General features: G+C 41.9%; 1 protein-coding gene across 3 annotated transcripts in view; it reads left to right on the plus strand.

The window, feature by feature from the left end:
- The window catches only part of LOC106564847 (homeobox protein Meis1), a 35,591-nt gene extending 20,852 nt beyond the window's left edge, over positions 1 to 14,739 (plus strand). For 2 of the 3 annotated variants that reach the window (XM_014131302.2, XM_014131304.2), the window contains exons 10-13: positions 7,642 to 7,700; positions 9,391 to 9,480; positions 9,887 to 9,982; positions 12,803 to 14,739. In XM_014131302.2, the coding sequence (XP_013986777.1) occupies positions 7,642 to 7,700; positions 9,391 to 9,480; positions 9,887 to 9,939 (202 nt within the window). In that variant the 3' untranslated portion in view covers positions 9,940 to 9,982; positions 12,803 to 14,739. The remainder of the gene's footprint in view (positions 1 to 7,641; positions 7,701 to 9,390; positions 9,481 to 9,886; positions 9,983 to 12,802) is intronic. The other variant, XM_014131303.2, reaches the window with a different exon arrangement.
- The last annotated feature ends 8,625 nt before the right edge of the window (positions 14,740 to 23,364 follow it).

The following is a 23,364-nucleotide window of genomic DNA, read 5'->3' on the forward strand; positions in this document are numbered from 1 at the left end:
TGCCTTAGACCACTGTGCCACTCGGGAGCCCAACTGGAATTCACAGGAATGAAATCATCCACATGTATTGATCACATCTTTACTAATGCTGCAGAAATCTGCTCTGAAGCAGTATCCAAATCCATCAGATGTAATGATCATAATATAGTAGCTATATCTAGGAAAACCAAAGTTCCAAAGGCTGGGCCTAATATAGTGTATAAGAGGTCATACATATATGTAAAGAATATTTCCTGTTTAATGAGGAGCAACCAGACACTGCACTTGACACATTTATAAAATTGTTTACTCCAGTTACTAATAAGTATGCACCCATTAAGAAAATAACTGTAAAAACGGTTAAATCCCTGTGGATTGATGAGGAATTTAAAAATTGTATGGTTGAGAGGGATGAGGCTAAAGGTATGGCAAATAAGTCTGGCTGCACAGCTGATTGGCAAACAAACTGTAAATTGAGAAATCATGTGACTAAACTGAACAAAAATAAGAAGAAACTGTACTATGAAACAAAGATAAATTATATAAAGAATGATAGTAAAAAGCTTTGGAGTACCTTAAATTAAGTTTTGGGCAAAAAGACAAACTCGGCCCCATTCATTGAATCAGATGGCTCATTCATCACAAAACCCATTGATATTTTTAAGACCCATTGATACTTTAATGATTATTTCATTGCAAGACTAGTAAACTTAGGCATGACATGCCAACCACAAATTCTGAACCTACACATCCATGCATAACTGAACAAATTATGAAAGACAACTTTTGTCATTTTTTATTGTGTAAAACGAGTGTGGAAGAGGTGAAAATAGTATTGTTGTTTATCAACCCTGTCTATTTGAAGATTTTGTCATGTCAATTCTTAGATGGGGAATTGAATACATTAAATTCTGTTCTAATTGTTAATTACATTGTTTCTTATTCAGGAGTGGTGTTTAAAAAAAAAAGTGGAAAACCCCTAAATTATCACATGATGAAAATCATGAAATCACAACCAATAACACTTTCACGTGTGTGTGTGTGTGTGTGTGTGTGTGTGTGTGTGTGTGTGTGTGTGTGTGTGTGTGTGTGTGTGTGTGTGTGTGTGTGTGTGCGTGTTTGTGTGTGTGTGTGCGCACGTTTGGAGAGAGCAAAAGGGAGACAAAAAGGAGGAAGGAAATATGTGGTTTGACAAGCCACCTGGGTCTGACAACTTGGATGGAAAACTACTGAGGATGACAGCGGACTATTTTGCCACTCCTCTTTGCCATCTCTTCAATCTAAGCCTACAGGAAAGTGTGTGCCCTCAGGCCTGGAGGGAAGCAAAATTAATTCTGCTACCAATAATAGCAAAGCACCCTTTACTGGCTCAAACAACCGACCAATCAGTCTGTTATCATTTCACAGTAAAGAAATTAACATATTTTCGGCATGCTTATAGGGAAGGGTATTTGACATGTACGGCACTTAAACAAATGACTCATGATTGGCTGGGAGAAATGTATAATATAAAGATTTATAATATAAAGATTGTGGTAGCTGTTTTGTTAGACTTCAGTGCAGCTTTTGACATTATCAATCATATTCTGCTTCTGGAAAAATGTATGTGTTATGGATTTACATCTCTTGCTGTATCGAGAGTTACCTGTCTAACAGAACACAGAGGGTGTTCTTTAATGGAACCCTCTCCAATATAATCCAGGTAAAGTCAGGCATTCCCCAGGGCAGCTGTCTAGGCCCCTTTTTAAAATCTTTACTAATGACCTGCCACTGGCTCTGAGTAAAGCCTGTGTGTCTATGTATGCTGATGATTCCACACTATACACGTCAGCTACTACAGCGACTGAAATGACTGCAACACTTAACAAAGAACTGCAGTCAGTTTCAGAATGTGTGGCAAGAAATAAGTAAGTTAGTCCTAATTATTTCAAAAACTAATAGCATTGTATTTGGGACAAATCATTCACTAAACCCTAAACCTCAATTAAATCTTGTAATGAATAATATGGAAATTGAGCAAGTTGAGGAGACTAAACTGCTTGGAGTAACCCTGGATTGTAAACTGTCATGGTCAAAACATATTGATGCAACAGTAGCTAAGATGGGGAGGTCTGTCCATAATAAATCGCTACTCTGCCTTCTTAACAACGCTATCAACAAGGCAGGTCCTACAGGCCCTAGTTTTGTCGCATCTGGGCTACTGTCCAGCTGTGTGGTCAAGTACCACAAAGAGGGACTTACAATTGGCCCAGAACAGGGCAGCACAACTGGCCCTTAAATGTACATAGAGAGCCACAGAGAACATTTATAATATGCATGTTAATCTCTCCTGGACCAAAGTAGAGGAGAGATTGACTTCATCATTTCTTGTATTTGTGAGAAGTATTAACATGTTGAATGCAGCTGTCTTTTAAAACTACTAGCACACAGCTCAGACACCCATGTATACCCCACAAGACATGCCACCAGAGGTCTATTCACAGTCCCCAAGTCCAGGACAGACTATTGGAGGCCCACAGTACTAAATAGAGCCATGACTACATGTAACTCTATTCCACATCAAGTAACTCGTGCTAGCAGTAAAATCTGATTTAAAAAACAGATTAAAATACACCTTATGTTACAGCGGGGACTGTGAAGAGACACACACAGGCACAGACACACGCATACACACACACACACACACATGATAACATACGCACTATACACACACGTACACATGGATTTTGTGTTGTAGATGTGTGGTAATAGAGTAGTGGCCTGAGGGCACACACTTAATGTGTTGTGAAATGTAATGTCATGTTTTTAATTGTATATAACTGCCTTAATTTTGCTGGAACCCAGGGAGAGGGGATCCATAATAAATACAAATACATGTGCCACAAAGATCAGATCTGAAATCTCAAACTCGCTCTTCCCTGAATAGTGCAGTAATATTATCAAAAACTAGTAAAGATGGCCCATGGTGTGCCACCCTGCCATGGTTATTGGGCGGAAGGTAATGGCTCACACAGAGAGGCCAGGTGCTGTAGCCAGGTAGAGAGGAGAACCCAGCATCCTGCACACCAGAATCATGCACACTCAGCTGCAATCAGCACTTTTGCCTGCCTGGGTCCTGTTCAGTTGGGCACACCGTAGAAAAATGTCTTACAACAGAAAACGAAAATCTGCAAAATGTTGTCATTGGACAGTTCACAGTAGTACCTTCCCGTTCCACTCTGTTTCAAAACTCATACAGAAAGGACATGTGCTGTAGCCAGGTAGAGAAGAGATCCCAGCTTGATGCTAGTGCACATTCAGCTGCACACTTTTCCTCTTTGAAGGATGGCGAGGTCGTGAAACATTTTGTGTGTTCCAAATGACACCCTATTCCCTTTATAGTGCACTACTTTTGACCAGTGCACCATACACTACTTTTGACCAGTGCCCCATAGGCTCTGGTCAAAAGTCGTGCACTATATAAGGTGTCGTTAGGGAGGGAATCAGGATAGGCTCTCGGAGGTGTTGCTTAGCTGCTCAACCTAGCATGCAGGTAGTGGTACCACACGGGCCCCATGGGAATCATGGGTGTGGGAGAGGTGGGGTGGGGAATGGAGGGAGAGGAAGAATCTAAAAAGAGGGGCAGATAGGATGCACATTCTGGATGGGAGGGTGAGTGGTGAGATATGGGAAATGTTGTTTCATTTGATGGAGATTGATGACTTCTCCTGCTATTAATGTAGCAGCAGTGCTAATATTGTCAACTATTATTTGTCTGTTACCGTGGCAACTTGGCTGACGAGCTGTTCAGAGGGAGTCCAGGGTTTTCTCTTGTATTATGCTGAGAAATACAAATGAATTCGCAAGTTTAGCCAACTTTGCTTTTGGTGTTTCTCCCATAAATGCTTTTAAATGGACTTCTGAGCACGCATGTGTGTGTGCACGCATATATCTGTATTTCTATGTACCAGTATGTGTGTGTGTCTGTCTGTGTGTGGAGAGGTGGCAGGTTCACAGTTTAGTTAATGGAAACACTCCTCTGAGTTTGGCGAGATGTGCCCACCGAGGGGTGTAAGGGGGGAAGGTAGGGTTTAGCGATGAGGTAATGGCCTCCCACTGTTCAACAACAGAGCCTAATGTTGCCGTGGGGAATTGTGAGCGACCCCCAAGTATGTCCTTTTGGTTAAAAGCACCAACCTTTGAATCACACACAGACACACAAACGTGCACAGACACATGCATGTATGCGCGTATGAACGTATGTATGTGTACAAGCACGCTGGCACACATGCGCACACACATTCACACATACATACACACAAGTACTGTTCTTGGAATCGCCGGCTGCGGTGGAATGTTACAGATATTCCAGCAGAGTGTGTGAAGGAATTCAGAGCCGTTTGGCCTCTCAACTCAGTGGCTGGCACTGACGTTTTTTCTCCCATTTTTTCGGTCCTCGCTGGAACTTATGAATCTAAATCGGTGGTGGAAAAAGCACCCAATTGTCATACTTTAGTTAAAGTCAAGATACCTTAATAGAAAATCACTGAAGTAGAAGTGGAAGTCACCCAGTGAAATAGTATTTGAGTAAAAGTCTAAAAGTATTTGGTAAAAAATATACTTAAGTATAAATCATTTCAAATTCCATATACTGTATTAACCAAACCAGATGGCACCATTTTCTTGTTTTTTATTATTATGGATAGCCAGGGGCACACTCCAACACTCCAACATCATTTACAAACAAAGCATGTGTGTTTAGTGAGTCTGCAGATCAGGGGCAGTAGGGATGACCATGGATGGTCTCTTGATAACTGTGTGAATTAAACAATTTTCCTGTGCTGTTAAACATTCAAAATGTAACATGGGTGTCAGGGAAAATAATGTATGGAGTAAAAAGTACATTCTTTTCTTTAGAAATGTGGTGAAGTAAAAGTAAAAGTTGTCGAAAATATAAATACAAAAGTAATGTACAGACACAACAAAAAACTAAGTAGTACTTTCAAGTACTTTTACTTAAGTACTTTACACCACTGATCTAAATGTAGCAGCAGCACAGTCCATTTCCTCGACATACACATGCATTGCATAGTCATCGTTCAATTGACATTGCTGTTAGTGCTTTGAAGATACTGTACATGCATGGGCTCGTTTGTCAGTCACATTCTAAGTGCAGTAAGATAGGTTACGGAGAGGTTGTGGAGAAGTTGCCGAGGCGTTTACGTCCCCCCCACCTCATAACAGGGCCGTGTGCTGATTGGAACAGGTGAGAAGGGGGGGATTGATGTCAATGGCGTTTTCATGGCAAACAGCTGGACTGGTTTATTCAAACACACCCAAGGGCGGGCGTGCAAGGGGGGAGTTGGGGGGACCGGGGGGGGAGCTGACCTGAGAATGACACCCCGGGAGGCGGGTTTAGGGGCCATTTTACGACCAGGGGAGCCCAGACTGGAGGGGAGCGCTCGTTTATTTTAATCCTCACAGGAGAGGCGTTTCACCGTGCTGAGGCTCCAGCTCTGCAGCCTGCAGTGGACGAGAACAGATGCCACCGCACCAAATTAGCTAAAGGAGGATATTTTAGTTGTTGGGGTTGTTCTTTCTTGAGCGCATTCCTTGTGTTTTTATGTGTAAATTTGATGGTGCTTGGTGGTGAGGTAGTATTTGTAAAGTTGTGGATCAGGGTTGGGGTCAATTCCATTTCAATTCATTCAATTCAGGAAGTGAAAGTAAAGTGAAGGCTTTTCAATGCAATAGCTCCTGAGATGATTGAATTGAAATGGAATTGACCCCAACCCTATTGTGGATACCCTGGCTGTATCTAGAAGTGCCTACTTCACTACACGCTAAGCATACAAGTTCATATCACACAAAGCTGTCGTAAAACAATGTTTTTCTTCGGTAAAAACAACGTTTTTCAAAAGTGGAGGGTTTTTACAACACGTCTAGTCAGAAGAATAGGCCTCCATTGTGGGAGTGGGAGCTAGAGAGGGGTGGATAGTCACACTTATTGTGCGGTGGGAAGCGGAGGGCTAAAGCAGGGACATAAACGCAGTCCCATGGTGTGAAGGGTTCGCGCAGGGGTGAAACTTTTAACTCCCTAACAGAGGACGCAGCCTTGGTCGCGCCGCATGGCACTCTGTTCCCCCTTTCATTGGCTGCTTAAAAGGTGGCGCTAGGGGGTGTGTGGTGGCGGCCGGGCTCCCACACAACAGAGCGCCCCACAGCCTCTCCACCCCTCTCTCTCCCTCTATCTCCCTCTCCTTTTGAGACCCTAACACTACATACACCCCCTGTGCTCCCCACCATGATTCGTCACAGTATCATCAAGGATATGTCCTTCTTGTGGTTTTTGTGGAAGCACACTGGCCCTAAGGGACTTTGCACCTCATTTGTCAAAGCTTTGTTGAAATTAAAGTAATTGGTTCCCCTTTATTTTTATGGTTCTATCATCCAAAACATCACCTAATAGCCACCTTTTATTGCCTGATAGATACACAGTATGTTATTACACTGAAAAAGCATGCGGCTCTAGATAGGCTTCATCATATGACTCGGTTTTCTAGTTCAGTTTGGGCCTCTTCTCCGCACTTCTCTCTTAGTATCTTCCTCTCCCCGTCATCTTCACCCCCCACTCCTCCTCCCACTCCTCCACCTCCCTCCCGCCCCCTGCTTCTGCCTTTTTTTGGGCCCTGCTGAAAGGAGTGTTGTGGCTTTTGTTTTCCTGAAAAGGAAACCTGTTCCTCCCCTTTTCGCTTCTCTCTTTTTTTTAGAAGAAAAAGATGAAATGGAACCATCCCACCAGGGGTAAAAAGGCAGAGGGACATAAATCAAGTTGGAACCACTGAGCTTTCACTCCCCGGGTCGGCAGGGGTCACGGGGCGGGTTCACAAAGCTTTAGGCTGAGCAAGACCAGAGTGCTCCTCTGCTGAGGGCGCCGGGTCACGGGGCCGCCAGGGTCGAAGGTCAGGGATCATGCATACCAGAATGATGGCTTTCAAGAGCACAATTATACTTAGAGGGGACGTGTATGAATGTAGGACAACACTCTGCAAACATAGCTATTCCGTAATGCACCTAAGCTATCCCACTGCAGAGAGATTTAGTTGTATGAGCTTTGTTTGGATGTGTGCTAAGGGATGGTACACAAAAAACTATACTAGTACTTGAGGACTTTACTTTATCGGTGCTTGGTGTATTTTATGTAATGAAAAGCTAAATAGAATTTTGCTGTGACATGAAATATTTTGGACTTTTTAGAGACAGTATATCAAGTGTCTACTGTATTGGTCGATATCAAAGAAGTGTATGCTTGCACCAGCAGCGTCCGTTTGCTATGAACTCATAGATATTCCAGGTGTTTGGTTTGGTAAGAATCACAGTTACTGTCCAAGAAGTCATTTTTTTCTTTGAAAGCCACAGTTTAAGAGGAAGTTGAGGTTTCCATGTTCTTTTAGTGAAGTGTAGACCAGACGCCTTGACAACGTCAGGCAACCATCGCTGACAGCAAGCATTTTTTTTCTTCTCATAACGCCAAAGCGAATGAATGCTTTTCCTCTGTGGTCCCAAAACAGTACATTGAAATCATATGCTACTCGCCAGGCCTCATTTATAACGTGTTGCTGTCTTCTCTCTCCTCCACTGCCCTCCCCCCATTCCCTCCTTCCCTCATTCTCTCTCTTTCAGGTTCATCAACGCGAGACGAAGAATAGTACAGCCCATGATCGACCAGTCCAATAGAGCAGGCAAGTCTCCCGTCAAATTTGAGTGGTTTCAATTCATGTGGTAAAGTTGTTTCAATTCAAGTCAACGCAGGAATATGAACTCGTCAAGCCTTTTTTTTTTCAAGGAAACAGGTTCAACATACATTGAAAAAAATCTTGAATTTAATAAAAATAAAACATCTCAAAATGTAAACATAAATGAAAACATAAATGAATCTGTTTTTGACAAAACAAAAACTGTGTACTTCTCCTGCTACTATCTCCAGTCTTGCCCCTTCTGGTCTTCAATGTGTTTAACTGAACGGACGGATTTAACGACGGGAGTGAATGGCCACTATAACCCAGCGGATTAGCCCAGACAAAGACGCTAATCACTTTGACTGGCTAGTCCATTGAAAGTTTAACCTTGGATTAAAAAACAAACAAGGAGCAAGTGAAACTGAAGTTAAAATATGACCAGTCGTAATCCCTTGCTTTTTTACGAATTTAAATTTAATTTCCGAATTTTTACTTTTTGATTAAAAAAAAAAACACATTGGCTACTGTAAAAAGTTGTGGAGTAGGACTTTGGTTTAATTTGTTAGTCTCTCTCTTCCTCTCTCTCCCTCTCTGCTAAAGACAGAGCAGTCCCCTGGCACATGCCTTGTTTTGGAGCTGCTGTAAAATGTATGACCTGTGATGAGGGTTAGGGTTGCATTAGGGGGACTGTGTAAAGTTCAAAGACGGACCGAAGGAGCTTGAACTGTTGCTCTGGCTCATGTAACCAGAAGCAGCTTCTCTACCTGAGGCTGTCTACACTTTATGAAATGAGGGAGACAGAAAGCCGAATCACAGACCGTTTTGTCCTATCCTTCCTCCGCCACTAATTGTTCCATTTATTTCATTTTATTTTTTATTTAACCTTTATTTAACTAGGAAGGTCAGTTAAGAACAAATTCTTATTTACAATGACGGCCTACCCCGGCCAAACCCGGACGACACTGGGCCAATTGTGCGCCGCCCTATGGGACTCCCAATCACGGCCGGTTGTGATACAGCCTGGATTCGAACCAGGGTGTCTGTAGTGACTCCTCTAGCACTGAGATGCAGTGCCTTAGAACGCTGCGCCACTTGGGAGCCCCATAAGTGATAGTGGACTGATTTGAAATGTTTTATTATTATTATTTATTTATTTTATCTTTATTTAACTAGGCAAGTCAGTTAAGAACAAATTCTTATTTTCAATGACGGCCTAGGAACAGTGGGTTAACTGCCTTGTTGTTCCACCAGTAACCTGGTGGAAAAGTAGTTCCTTAATTACGTACTGTAATTATGGTTAGCCGGTTTGCTTAAACGCGTTTAATGAGTCAAAGAGTTGTTATAAGTTACTTATTTCCCATTTACAGTGCTACTGTGTAATTTGAGGTAATTACGTTCTAGTTGCCAGAACAGTAATCTATTTGCTGATATCAAGTTGCTCTTTCACAGCATAGGCCATAAGAACAACTCTTACCAATACATACGAAGTCGTTTGTTAGTAATTAAGCCTATTGATGAAGAAAATTACCTACGAAATGATCTTGTAATTAGAGGATAATAGTGAGAGAATAACGAGGACAGACCAAACCAGGAGAGGGAGGGGGGACGTTTTATGGGGGCGCACCGGTAATTAAAACTTACGCAAGATTCTAATTAGCATTTCCTTCTGTCTCTGCCTGTGTTTTTTTGCCAGTGACTGGAGGAGGGCCCTACACCCCAGATGGTCAACCAATGGGAGGGTTTGTCATGGACGGCCAGACACACATGGGAATCAGACCACCTGGTAAAGACTCCTATCTCTTAACTCCTACGTCCCAGACACACACGTACGCACACACATGCACGTATGCGCACATGCAGGCACACGTGCACGCACACATGCACACACCACTAACACACACACACACACACACACAGACACACAAACCTTTGAGTCCCTCAAACACACACCATGGACCTGACTGGTTCCCATTCCCCCTCGCCTGTTACAGTATAATTTACTAACCCTATCTCCCCCCCACCTTGCAGAGACACAGTCTTGACCAGGTGTGACCGGTCACATTGCAATATTTGCATTAGCTCACCTCAGTAACCCAAATAATGTCTTTGTCCTCTTTATCTCTGTCCCCCTTCTCTTCCCCCATCCTCACTCACACCTCTCTAATTTGTCCCTCTTCTCAACCCCGTAGGGCCCATGGGTGGGATGGGTATGGGCGTGGAGGGACAGTGGCATTACATGTGACCCCTTGCTAACGGACTTGGCACAGAGCCCAAGGGGACGCACTGTAAGTATCAAGCATACACACTAATGTAGAAGTGTTTAGAAACATATTATATTCGTACTTACAATAAAAGTGACTCCAAAATGACAATACGTGATTTACCATTCATTTCTATTGGGCACACAGTAATCTTGAACACAGTCAAAACAAACAGCAAATGCATCCAGTTTGTAGAGTCACAAGCTTGATGTAATCATCGCCTACTAGGAATACGGGGCCAAATATTAAACTTTTGACTACTTTAATACACATACATATAAGTGACTATGTACAAAAAGTGCTGCAATTTCTAAACGGTTCACCCGATATGGATGAAAATACACTCAAATTAAAGCTGACAGTCTGCACTTTAACCTCATAGTTGTTGTCTCATTTTAAATCCAAAGTGCTGCCGTAGAGAGCCAAAACAACAACAAAAATGATGTGTCCCAATACTTTTGGAGCTCACTGTATCATGAAGAATGTATAAGGCATGCATACTAAGTGATATGCTAGCACGGACACACAAATAAAACGTTTCCTGTATATAAATGCAGCATAAAGCTACTGCCACATTGCAGCAGGATGAAAAGGCCCGGCAAAAGCTAATTGACTTTGTCTAAATTAAATATGTATACGCCAGTGGTGTGACCAATTGATTTATTTGACTGGTCATGTGGACAGAAAGAACGACCTTTCATTGCTCCCGCTTCTCACACGCACTGTGGGAAAGAACTTGTTATGGCTGTCCACATTCAAAGGGTCAACCATCTTCTCAGATGTTCATATTTGATGTTTGTTTAGAAACAACGAAAGTGGGTGCTCGATGGAAAACCACAGTGCTAACGAATTTGTCATGTGAAAATTGTTAATGGGGTAGGAGGTGGCATCTGAAATCCTATGGGAACAGAAGACAGACATAGATCAAGAGTCAATCTTCCTCTGCCGTCTATTGAGTGTTAGAGTGGCTAAATATAGACTGGCTAATTAAGGTAAAGTTCTCAAAGACTGCAGGGTCAATTAATCATAAGAGATGTTCTTTTACGTCCCGTTGAATGAATTAATCATTAACGAGGTACATAAAACGTTTTCCCCCTCTTATTTGATTAAGGACTCCAGTTCTGTCATAAGATATTTTCATTAAGCTCGGCGAATGGGGAAGATTAAGCGAGCCGTTTACGGCCTGGACTGGAGAGAGAATGAAGAGAGACTGGAGAGAGAGACTGGAGAGAGAGACTGGAGAGAGAGACTGGAGAGAGAGACTGGAGAGAGAGACTGGAGAGAGAATGGAGAGAGAGACTGGAGAGAGAATGGAGAGAGAGACTGGAGAGAGAGACTGGAGAGAGAATGGAGAGAGAGACTGGAGAGAGACTGGAGAGAGAATGGAGAGAGAGACTGGAGAGAGAGACTGGAGAGAGAGACTGGAGAGAGAGACTGGAGAGAGAGACTGGAGAGAGAGACTGGAGAGAGACTGGAGAGAGAGACTGGAGAGAGAGACTGGAGAGAGACTGGAGAGAGACTACAGAGAGACTGGAGAGAGAGACTGGAGAGAGACTGGAGAGAGACTGGAGAGAGAGACTGGAGAGAGAGACTGGAGAGAGAGACTGTAGAGAGAGACTGTAGAGAGAGACTGGAGAGAGAGACTGGAGAGAGAGACTGGAGAGAGAGACTGTAGAGAGAGACTGTAGAGAGAATGGAGAGAGAGAGACTGGAGAGAGACTAGAGAGAGAGACTGTAGAGAGAGACTGGAGAGAGAGACTGGAGAGAGAGACTGGAGAGAGAGACTGGAGAGAGAGACTGGAGAGAGACTCGGGACTCGGCGGGTTTTTCTAATACGGTCACTCTGCAACATTACTTCGAACCAAAGTCAATTAAAGACTCTTCAGGAGGAGCATTACGCTTTCTTCCCCTCGCGATTATCGAGCTTATGGGTCCTTGGGAAACAGTGCACCTGTCAGTTCGTATCCAAAGCAAGCCATGCAGAAGGCCCCGGACCAAACGACTGTTCCCTGGTCGTTTGGCCCCCTTCTTTCCTTTCTTCTTATTCCGCAAAATTAGCCAAGGCTGGGCAAAATCGTCATTTTCCCTTCCCAGACAATAGGCGATTACGGGCCCACAAATTAACGAGAGTACAGGATTATTCCCCCCTCCGTACAAAATGTTTCTCTCTACCCAAAAACCCCCTCAGGCATCCTTTGGTGAACTTCCTCACTGACCCCTGTGCGTCGCCCTAACACTGCTGGAGGCCATTGTTTAAAGGAGCCTCTCTGGCAATTATTCGGCCGAGGTTTGCTAACATCGTTCCGAGGGGTCAGGGTTGCCATCTTTTGAGGGGAGGACCGGTAAAGGGACTCAGGAGAAAGAAAGAAAACGAAAGAGACGAAAGAGAAAATAAGGCTTCGGGGGCGTTTAGCCTCTGCTCTCCATTGGGAAGTAGCGCCTGTTGATTGGGTCCCCTGGTGTCAGTGAAACAGAATGGGTCAGCCACGCTGCTCTCTTGCTCAGCCGCAGAGTGCTGCACTCTAGCCGGCTCTAAATGCTTGACCAATGGCCTCTTTTTCCTCCCTCCTACTCTCCTTCAAATCATGAACACTGATCTAAGAGTTAGTGGGATAGGGGAAATCCATTTGTCCCGACATGTCACCCCATTGTAGTGCCGCTTCACTGCACACAACACAACTGCTTCACGTGACCTAAAGTAACAGTGCACAGTGCTGTCGTTTTAAACTGACACTACACAGTGTTACAGTGTTAAAGTAACACTACACATTATTATTGCTAAAGTAACATGTACACACTGGTGTTGTTTTCAGTTTTACACATTGTTTTAATTTGTTTTCCCAGCAGAACTGCCAGGTATTCCCGAGGATAGGGTGTCCCATGGTGGGCCGATCAGCACGGATATGGGCATCGCTCTGACCTCCACTGGTGCCCCAACCATCACCTCTACCCTCCCACCAACCAGCCCCGCCACTGGGGCATGATCTCTCGGTGCTGCCCCTCCCTCCATGACTCTTCCGTGACCCAGCGATATCGATTGCGCTGGTGCCCAGCCCAAACTCACCACCATCGCCTGACTGTTTGTCAGTGGGGCTGGTGACCCCCCCCACACACAATTCTCCAACTCCCCCCATTTCCTTAAAGTGGTTCAATTTGAGTAGCCACTGTTGCTGAACCACCACCCTGACTATGAGAGGCCTTGGAAACCCCATCATGCCTTGTGAGGACTTCTTACGTTGTGAGGACTTCCCTTCTGGGGACTACAATTACTGGAGCTCTCCAGTGGATACTTCGATACTGTGTTAATTCAACCAATACAAACAAAAAATTAGTCCTTCACTTTTCCCCCCTCTGCTGCATGGCATGGACAGTTATAGAGGGTGAAGATACTCTTGTCTTGGCAGTGGACTTGTACCAAGAAAAGAAGCCGATGTCTGTATTTCCCGGAGGGTCTTTTTAAAACAACAGACACCCTGGAAACCATTTTTTTAAATAATGAAATTGTTGTAATTCTGGAAAATGACAATAAGGTGAGGCAATAGTGTGCTGTTTACTGTTTTACCACAAACTCTCTGCGGACGAGTAACGATAACTATTGCAAGTGCTCTGGTATTGCTTTGCCGTACTATGCTGTTTTTCAAAAAAAGGACTTGACTTGTCTAATTCACATTATGTGTGTGAGTCTTTTTTCATAGACGTTTATCTCCTACCCCCACGAATCTCTTTGCGTTTGAAAATAAAAAGAAATGACAGGACCAGTTTCTCTCAGTTTGCTGTATGAACACAGAAAGGAACCATTTCAATGCTTTGAGGTCCTGTCATACAATGTATATTATGTGTTAACAAGCTTTGTAACACATAAGTAATTAGAGTGTAATTACAGATTTACTACACAGGTAGCCTATAAGAGTAGTAATTACAGAACTACTACACAGGTATAAGTGCAACTCAATGTAAAGTGCTACCAAAACCCCAGTTAGTAACCCGGACAGTTAGTAGGAGGGTACAGCTTGGTACAGGACAGTGATGGGAAAAATTACACAGTAGATTTCCTGCCTGCCGGCTGCCCCCTTCCCTGCTTCGCCTGGGTAGCTCCATATTTACTGACTAATTACTTTGTTTGACTCGCCGACTGTGGTGGAAAGGGCTTATGCAGACACAGGTTGTGTCCCAAATGGCACCCTACCCCCTATATGGTGCACTTGTTTTGACTAGGACTCATAGGGCTCTGGTGCCATATATTATATGGAATGTGGTGCCATTTGGGATGCATCCACAGTGTTGGTGGTGGGGGTAAGAACAGAGAAGGGTCGCTATCTCTCGCTCTTTGGCTTCTCAGCTGCTGTATGAGGTGTGGCTGAAGGAAGCAGGCTGTTGAGGCCAAAAGGTTATTCTGAATGACGGACGTTGTTGTCACGTCCGAACCCCGACGAGAACAGACCAGGTGGGCTTTGAAGGTCCACTAAATGAACAAGCACATTGCTCTGTCTTCTTGTTCTTGTCTTTAATAAGTCATTATTAGTGTCTTGGAATAATACATTATACACTTGCCTAAGACCTATAGTCTCTCAGGTTTGAATGACAATGTGAGAAAAAAATGTTTAACCAAAATCAACTTAACTGAAAGCTTTGTTGTGGCGAATAGAATGTTTGAGGATACTTGAGGATTTTTCTTTATTTTGGATGATTCGAGGTTATATAGGGAATACCATAATGTGGTATAGATCTGGAACTCCCACTCACTTCTAATAAAATATCTGCTGAAATGCACTTCACTGAAATCCAGCCCCCCCAAAACTGTGGCTACTTTTAATCTTGCAGCAACTGGGACAAAAATATGCTGACACTTACTAAAACATGGTCTTAGACAGAGGCCTACTATTTATATGACATATTGTTATTGTGGCGTCCTCCAGAATGAGAAAAATGGCATGCACTACACTATCCACAACCAAATAGGCTTAATAGTGAGAAGGCCTCGATACAAATGAGTCTTCCTTGGAATTTGAGGGACTGAAAATATGTTGACACTTACTAAAACATGATCTTCTACTATAGACATAAGCCAACTATTTATATGATGTCCTTTTGTGAGACTCTCCAGAGACAAATTATATCCACTATCCACTACCAAGATATTCAATAGTGAGAAAGGCCCAGCTAGATACAAATGACAGTCTTCCCTGGAATTTGAGGGGGGAAAAAGGGATTTGCGTAAATCTGCCCCCAAACACTTAAATGGATTAGTTCCTGCTCACGCTCTACTTCTCCCTCTCAATAGATGCGCTCTCCCAATCCTCTGGGAGTTCCCTAGATACACCTAATTTCAAAGCCGGCAGACACAAAAGGAATCATTTATCTTCCTCTAAAAATCAATTACAAATTTAGTGTGAGGACAGTAGGATATTGTGGAATTTTTGGTTGGTTTTCGACTTTTATCAAGAGTTGAGATTATTGGCGAATGAGACTGCCTCAAATCTTATTTTTTGCCACAAATGTAATTTAAAAAAAGAAAATTGCACCATAATGTTTAAGAAAATGTAACTCTTTATTGTCAAAATTTCCCCCTCATCTCTCTGCTCCTCATGATTCCACTGCAAGTCTCACATTCCTGAGTGACATGGCTGTCTATTCCGATAAAGCCACTGTGAACTAAGTCCCATGTTTGACTGCCATCTTTAGGGGATTTTGGAAACTGCCTTCATCTGACTGTTTTTCCCAGCTAAGGGTGGCGTTCTAAATGGCACCCTATTCACTACATAGTACACTATTTTTGACCAGGGACCATAGGGCTCTGGTAAAAAACTAGGGAACAATATAAAGAATAGGGTGCCATTTAGGACGCCTCCTAAATGTGTGATTAGACATCAGTAGTAGATTTCCTCCAGCTGAGGATTCATCATGCCACTTCGTACCAACTTCATTAAATATGCTAAAAGTGCTGTGTAAACAACAAATATAAAATACATAAAGTTTGTGTGGGGCCACTTTAGGGATTATGGTGTGTGGCAATTTCAGTGTTGATTTATTACTCTGTAATAAATGCAGAACTAAGCTAATAAACAAAGTAGGGATATACAGTGCCTTCAGAAAGTATTCATACCCCTTGACATTTCACAGCCTGCATTTTAAATGGATTACATTTAGATTTTGTGTCACTGGCCTACACACAATACCCCATAATGTCAAAGTGGAATTATGTTTTTAGAAGTTTTTTCAAATTAATTAAACATTTGTCAATAAGTAGTGCGGCTGACCCATTCTGTTTCACTGACACCACTGACACTCAGTCACTACAAAGATACAGGCGTCCTTCCTAACTCAGTTGCCGGAGATGAAGGAAACCACTCAGGGATTTCACCATGAGGCCAATTGTCACTTTAAAACAATTACAGAGTTTAATGGCTGTGACAGGAGAAAACTGAGGATGGAACAACAACATTGTAGTTACTCCACAATACTAACCTAATTGACAGAGTGAAAAGAAGGAAGCCTGTAGAGAATTAAACTATTCTGTTTGTAATAAGGCACTAAAGTAAAACTGTGAAAAATGTGGCAAAGAAATTAACTTCATGTCTTAAATACAAAGCAAATCCAACACAACACATCACTGAGTACCACTCTTCATATTTTCAAGCACGGAGGTGGCGGCATGCTTGTCATTGGCAAGGACTAGGGAGTTTTTTTATAAAAATAAACGGAGTAGAGCTGAGCACAAGCAAAATCCTAGAGGAAAACCTGGTTCAGTCTGATTTCCAACAGACACTGGGAGACAAATTCACCTTTCAGCAGGACAATAACCTAAAACACAAGGCCCAATATACACTGGAGTTGCTTACCAAGATGACATTGAATGTTCTTGAGTGGCCTAGTTACAGTTTTGACTTAAATTGTCTTGAAAATCTATGGCAAGACTTGAAAATGACTGTCTAGAAATGATCAACAACCAACTTGACAGAGCTTGAAGAATTTGAAAAAGGATAATGTGCAAATATTGTCCAATCCAGGTGTGCAAAGCTCTTAGAGACTTACCTGTAATCGTTGTCAAAGGTAATCTATGTATTGAATACTTATGTAATTTGACATTTCTGTATTTTATTTTCAATACATTTGCAAAAATTTCAAAAAACGTGTTTTCACTTTGTTATTATTAAAATCTATTTAATAAATTCTGAATTCAGGCTGTAACACAACAAAATGTGGAATAAGTCGAGGGGTATAAATACTTTTTGAAAGCACTGTATCTAGTCCATCTAATCTATCACAATTAATTATATCAAGTTTCATTTTAATTTAGAGCTTTTAACAAAGTAATTTGTCACAAAACGTAAAACAAAGAAACCCAGAATTAAACTGAATAAATCAGATGCACACAAGTAATGCTAATGGCAATCAAGATGAGGACCTGAGACATCTCAGAGCCAGTGTGTAAATAGCCTTTGTATTTGACGCAACTAGGAGAAGCAATCACCCTGAAACAATGGATGGAATCAGCAGGCCACGACCCCTGGGGCCCTTGGGGCCCGACATGCAGTGACAGATGACTTGGTCTCCTGAGGTGGGTCACTGCTCTGGGTCTCTATGTGTCAGGGTGCTGCAGGGGCCAAGGCATGGCCACCACCTTGCCTCAGCCTGGACCTACCAGAGGAGAGAGGAAGAGGAGGAAGAGAAAGATTTCCACTGACCATGGAAATACTTTATCTGGGGAATATTTCATTTAGTTCACTTCAGATAAATTAAATTGTATGAACTTAATATCTGTTCATTTCAATTTCAATTCAATAAAATACCATTAGATTCCTTTCAAATACATTTCATAAGTTCAGAGCAACTGCAAACCACTGAAACATGACTAGTTTTTCCTTCTGAATTCTCCATATAGTGTTTCACAAGTCTTGACTAGTAAGGTCAATATCTCATTACCAATGTTGTGAAGTGAACATTGGGTTAAAAGTATAGAAGATTTTGACATAAAAATTCCTTGCAGACTGACATGCAACTATGGCATGCTGGTACAAGCAGCAGAAACTTCCAAAACAATGAGAGATGGTAAGGTTAAAGTTGTTATCGGGTTCCGAGTGATAGAGTGAGTTAGACTAACAATGTTATCTCTGTGAGGACAGATAGAGTGGTTAATATCTGTGCTGGTTGGCCACCCAAGGCAACTTCTACCTTGATGCCCTCAAGAAAATAATTAGGTCGCTATTTCAAACATGCACAAAAGCAATCAATCACTCTTGTCTGTGTTTCGTGTACAGGGCCTGTTTTTTAAATTAAATGTAAGGAAGGCTAAAAGAAAAATGCAAAATGTCAGAAGAGGTATTTATGTTAAATGTGGTGCTACTACGAAAAAGGTCCTGTACAGTCAGATCACTGTTATATATTTATACAAAAAAATAGAAGGTATTAAATAAACCATTTTCCTTAATGATGGACTCTCGAATGTTTGTATAATTTCAGACAGTAGTTTTGAATGTGGTGCTCACAAGCCAAAACGGACCAAGTTTTTTTTGTGTACTACACCATCCAATTGTTTACTACATCATTCATTTTGTGTGATGTGTTAAAGCTACAATATGTAACTTTTTGGGCGACCCGACCAAATTCACAGAAAAAATGTGAGATCTAGATCTGTCATTCTCATTAAAAGCAATTCTAAGAAGTGGTAGATCTGTTCTATGTGTGCTATTTCTATGCTTCCCATTCTTAAGTTTCATTTTTGCATATTTTACTTTCGGTTTTGTACACTAGTTTCAAACAGCTGAAAATACAATATTTTTGGTTATAGAAAAGATATGTCACAGCGATTTAGATGGTACAATGATTCTCTACACAATGACTGCTTGTTTTGTCACATAAACTGAAATTAGGCAAACTATTTTTGCAACCAGGAAATAGCAGAGCGATTTCTGCATAGTGCACCTTTTAGAAACGTTGCAATTCGTATGATATCATATTAATTTTGAAATTCATGTGAAACAGTATGTTACGAATCCAATTTGTGCAATATGTTATGAATTTGTTGTGCTTAAGATTCCGGACTAACATGTATATGCTTACAGATTCAAGATTGAATACACTTGGATTTCCAACCCCCCAACCTGAGTAAACAAGGATGACAAGTTGAGATTAATGAAAGGCTGTCGGTGACAGGGCCATTTATTTGTCAAGGGTTCTGCTGGCTGAACTTTGCCAGTGTATTTACACAGTGGATGCTATGTGCCCGGGCCCCTCAACCTACCTAATTGATAATGACCAATAAGTGAACACATAGCCTTTTCTGTCTCTCTTGTCTGCTACTTCCTATATGGATTTATGCTGTTAGCACTGAGCTGGTGTGCCGTAGGAGGAAGTCCACTGTGTGCAGCTCACCCTGCACTAACATAAATAACATGAGCATATCTACTTCTGCTAAGCTTCCCAGTAAAGCAATAAAAATAAGTAAGCATCACAGAAGAAAAGTGCTCAGAATAGCCCACGTTAACATATATAGGTTCATGAAATCAATAATTTGCTAGTAACAGATGACATTCATATTCTGACTCTGAAACTCACTTAGATAATACCTTTGATGACACAGTGGTAGCAATACATGGTTAAAACATTTACAGAAAAGGTAGAAATGCCAATGGTGGAGGTGTTGCTGTTTATATTCAGAACCACATTCCTGTAAAGATTAGAGAGGATCTCATGTTCAATACTGTTGAAGTAATATGGCTACAGGTTCATCTGCTTCACCTAAAGCTCATTCTGGTGGGAAGCTGCTATAGACCACCAAGTGCTAACAGTCAGTATCTGGATAACGTGTGAAATGCTTGATAATGTATGTGATATCAACAGAGAGGTCTATTTTCTGGGTGATTTAAATAATGACTGGCTTTCATCAAGCTGCCCACTCAAGAAAAAGCTTCAAACTGTGACCAGTGCCTGCAACCTGGATCAGGTTGTCAGTCAACCTACCAGGGTAGTTACAAACAGCACAGGAATTAAATCATCAACATGTATTGATCACATCTTTACTAATGCTGCAGACATTTGCTTTAAAGTAGTATCTAAATCCATCGGATGTAGTGATCACAATATAGTACCCATATATAGGAAAACCAAAGTTCCAAAGGCTGGGCCTAATCATTTTTTTACATTTTAGTGATTTAGCAGACGCTCTTATCCAGTGCGACTTACAGTAGTGAATGCCTACATTTCATACATTTTATTTGAATTTTTTATTTTTTCTCCGTACTATAGTGTATAAGAGGTCATACAATACGTTTTGTAGTGATTCCTATGTTGTTGATGTAAATAATATATGTTGGTCCGTGGTGTGTAATGAGGAGCAAACAGACACTGCAATTGACACATTTATGAAATTGCTTAATCCAATTACTATTAAGTATGCACCTATTAAGAAAATGACTGTAAAAACGGTTGAATCCCCTTGGATTGTATGGCTGAGAGGGATGAGGCAAAAGGAATGGCAAATAAGTGTGACTGCATAACCAACTGTGGCTCAGTTGGTAGAGCATGGTGTTTGCAATGCCAGCATGGTGTGTGCAATGCCAGGGTTGTGGGTTCGATTCCCACGGGGGGCCAGTACAAAAAAAAATAAAAAAATGCATGAAATGAAATGTATGTATTCACTACTGTAAGTCACTCTGGATAAGAGCATCTACTAAAATGAAAAAAATAAAAAAAAATGTAAAGAAAATGAAAACGTGTTGCAAATTGAGAATAAAAATAAGAAACTGAATTAAAATAAGAAACTACACTATGAAACAAAGATAAATGACATAAAGAGTGATAGTAAAAAGCTTTGGAGCACCTTAAATTACATTTTGGGGAAAAAAGGCAAACTCAGCTCCATCATTCATTGAATCAGATGGCTCATTCATCACAAAGCCAACTGAAATTGCCAACTACTTGAATGATTTTTTCATAGATAAGATCAGCAAACTTAGGCATGACATGCCAGCAACAAACACTGACACATCCAAGTATATCTGACCAAATTTTGAAAGACAAGCATTGTAATTTTGAATTCCGTAAAGTGATTGTGGAAGAGGTGAAAAAATGATTGTTGTCTATCAACAATGACAAGCCAATATGCATGTCAATCTCTCCTGGCTCAAAGTGGAGGAAAGATTGACTTCATCACTACTTGTATTTATGATAGGTATTGACATGTTGAATGCACCGAGCTGTCTGTTTGAACTACTGGTGCACAGCTTGGACACCCATGGGAACCCCATAAGACATGCCACAAGAGGTCTCTTCACCATCCCTAAGTCCAGAACAGACTATGGGAGGAGCACAGTACTACATAGAGCCATGACTACATGGAACTCTATTTCACATCAAGTAACTGATGCAAGCAGCAAAATTAAATGAAAAAAAAAAACAGATAAAAATACTGTGAAGCAACACAAACATAGGCACAGCCATATGCATACACACACACACACACGCAATAATATACGCACTATACACACACGTACACATGGATTTAGTACTGTAGATATGTGGTGGAGTAGGGGCCTGAGGGCACACAGTATGTTGTGAAATCAGTGAATGTATTGTAATGTTTTTAAAATTGTGTAAACTGCCTTAATTTTGCTAGACCCCAGGAAGCAGTTAATGGGGATCCATAATAAATACAAATACAAATATGGTGCTATTCAGACCCTTCTTTCTACTTCTTTTGATCAGAGCCCTATGTAGTAACCTACATTTGACTAGGGCCCATAGGGCTCGGATAAAAACTAGTGCACTAGACAATGGTGTGCCATTTCAGACACCCCTTAGTGACTCTAGAATAGTGTCAATGGAATAGCTTCAATGTAACGTCATGTCTTCCACTGACTTGGATGAAGCATACTCATGCTACACTTACTTCAGCATACTTTTTCAGTTGGTTTTCTAATCCTCTGCTAATGCCGTGGTATGGAGGCATGTCGATACAGGCAGTCAAAACATCATGCAGTGTGCCTCCCAAATGGCACCCTTTTCCCTATGGGCTCTGGTCAAATGTAGTGCACTGTATAGGGAATAGGGTGCCATTTGCCACACAGACCACAGTGTGTGCTTTGTAAACCTATAGTCCTCTCCTACAGATAATTAGTCTCTGAGAGTTGATGGGGTGTATGATGGGATTTTGTCACCCTTTCGCAAGAGCGCCATCGGTAATGCACACGTAATCACTGGCCCAGGAGGTATGGAGATATTTTACTAGTCTCGGTGTTGGAAAAAAGTGTCACGGGACAGATAATTAATAGGTTTGCAGTGTTTTCCTTTTTGGCGGCTTTTCCGGTTACGCTAAAGGCAAGTGCATTCCAGACTTCTCTCCATAAGGCACTTTCCCTCCACAAGTCCCCCAGTGGCCTCTTGTCTGACAGGTACGTCGTACTCAATAGGCTTTGGGGTGGCGGGAGGGAGAGAGGTGTGTATGTGTGTATGTGCACGTGTGCTCATATGTGCACATGTCAGTGTTTGTGTGCGTACAGTACATGCATGTGTGTGTGCGTGTGTGTGGTGAACTTTTGATTTGAAGCAACGCTCTGAGGCCCTTCTCCCCGCATTGTGCGTTCGCTCAATAGGAAAGAATGCGAGAGATACAGACGGAGATATATATGCCTTCGAAATGATGGGAGTAGTGAGTGCCCATGGGATGACCCCTCTAAGGCTATAGACGAAAGAGCCCAGAGAGAGGTAAGGGGTTTATATAAACAAAGCAGCTCCTAATTTGGACTCACAAAACCAACATTAGTCTGAACATACCCAAATTCCAGCAAGGCATCAATCTAAAGAGCAAGGTTTTCCCCTTCCCACTCCTCCAGGTCTTGGTCTGGGTGCGTGACCCAGCCCATCAATAGTCTGCTTTAGAGTAACACTCGCCATGAGCTCATTCCCACTCTTGAAAAGCGTCCAACATCTTTGTCTCTCCGAAAGTCTAGGACGTTTCCTGGCCGCCTGTAGAATCCAAGTGCATTCAAAAATGTTTGGGACAATATATTACTCTTAATTACATTCTTAATTTAAGATGGGATTAAATGTTGTACCTCCTTGCGCCAGTGGAGGGGAGAAGGTATAGGGTGACGGACAGAGGATCAAGGAATCCAGGGATGCGTGGATCATGGTTACCCCCAGGAGAGGAAGGCGGGAGGTCGGGTTACCCCAACGGGAGACATTGACCCAACGAGCAGGAAGTCGCTGCATTTAAAGGAACAATTACCATGATTTACCCACCAAAGGCAAACATATCAAAAATGGCTGCCATTCCTACCTACATATACATATTACCTCAACTAACCAGTGCCCCCGAACATTCACTGTACCGGTACCCCCCTGTATATAGTCTCGCTATTGTTATTTTACTGCTGCTCTTTAGTTACTTGTTACTTTTATTTCTTATT

Source organism: Salmo salar, chromosome ssa12 (assembly GCF_905237065.1).
Source record: "Salmo salar chromosome ssa12, Ssal_v3.1, whole genome shotgun sequence".
NCBI lineage: Eukaryota > Metazoa > Chordata > Actinopteri > Salmoniformes > Salmonidae > Salmo > Salmo salar.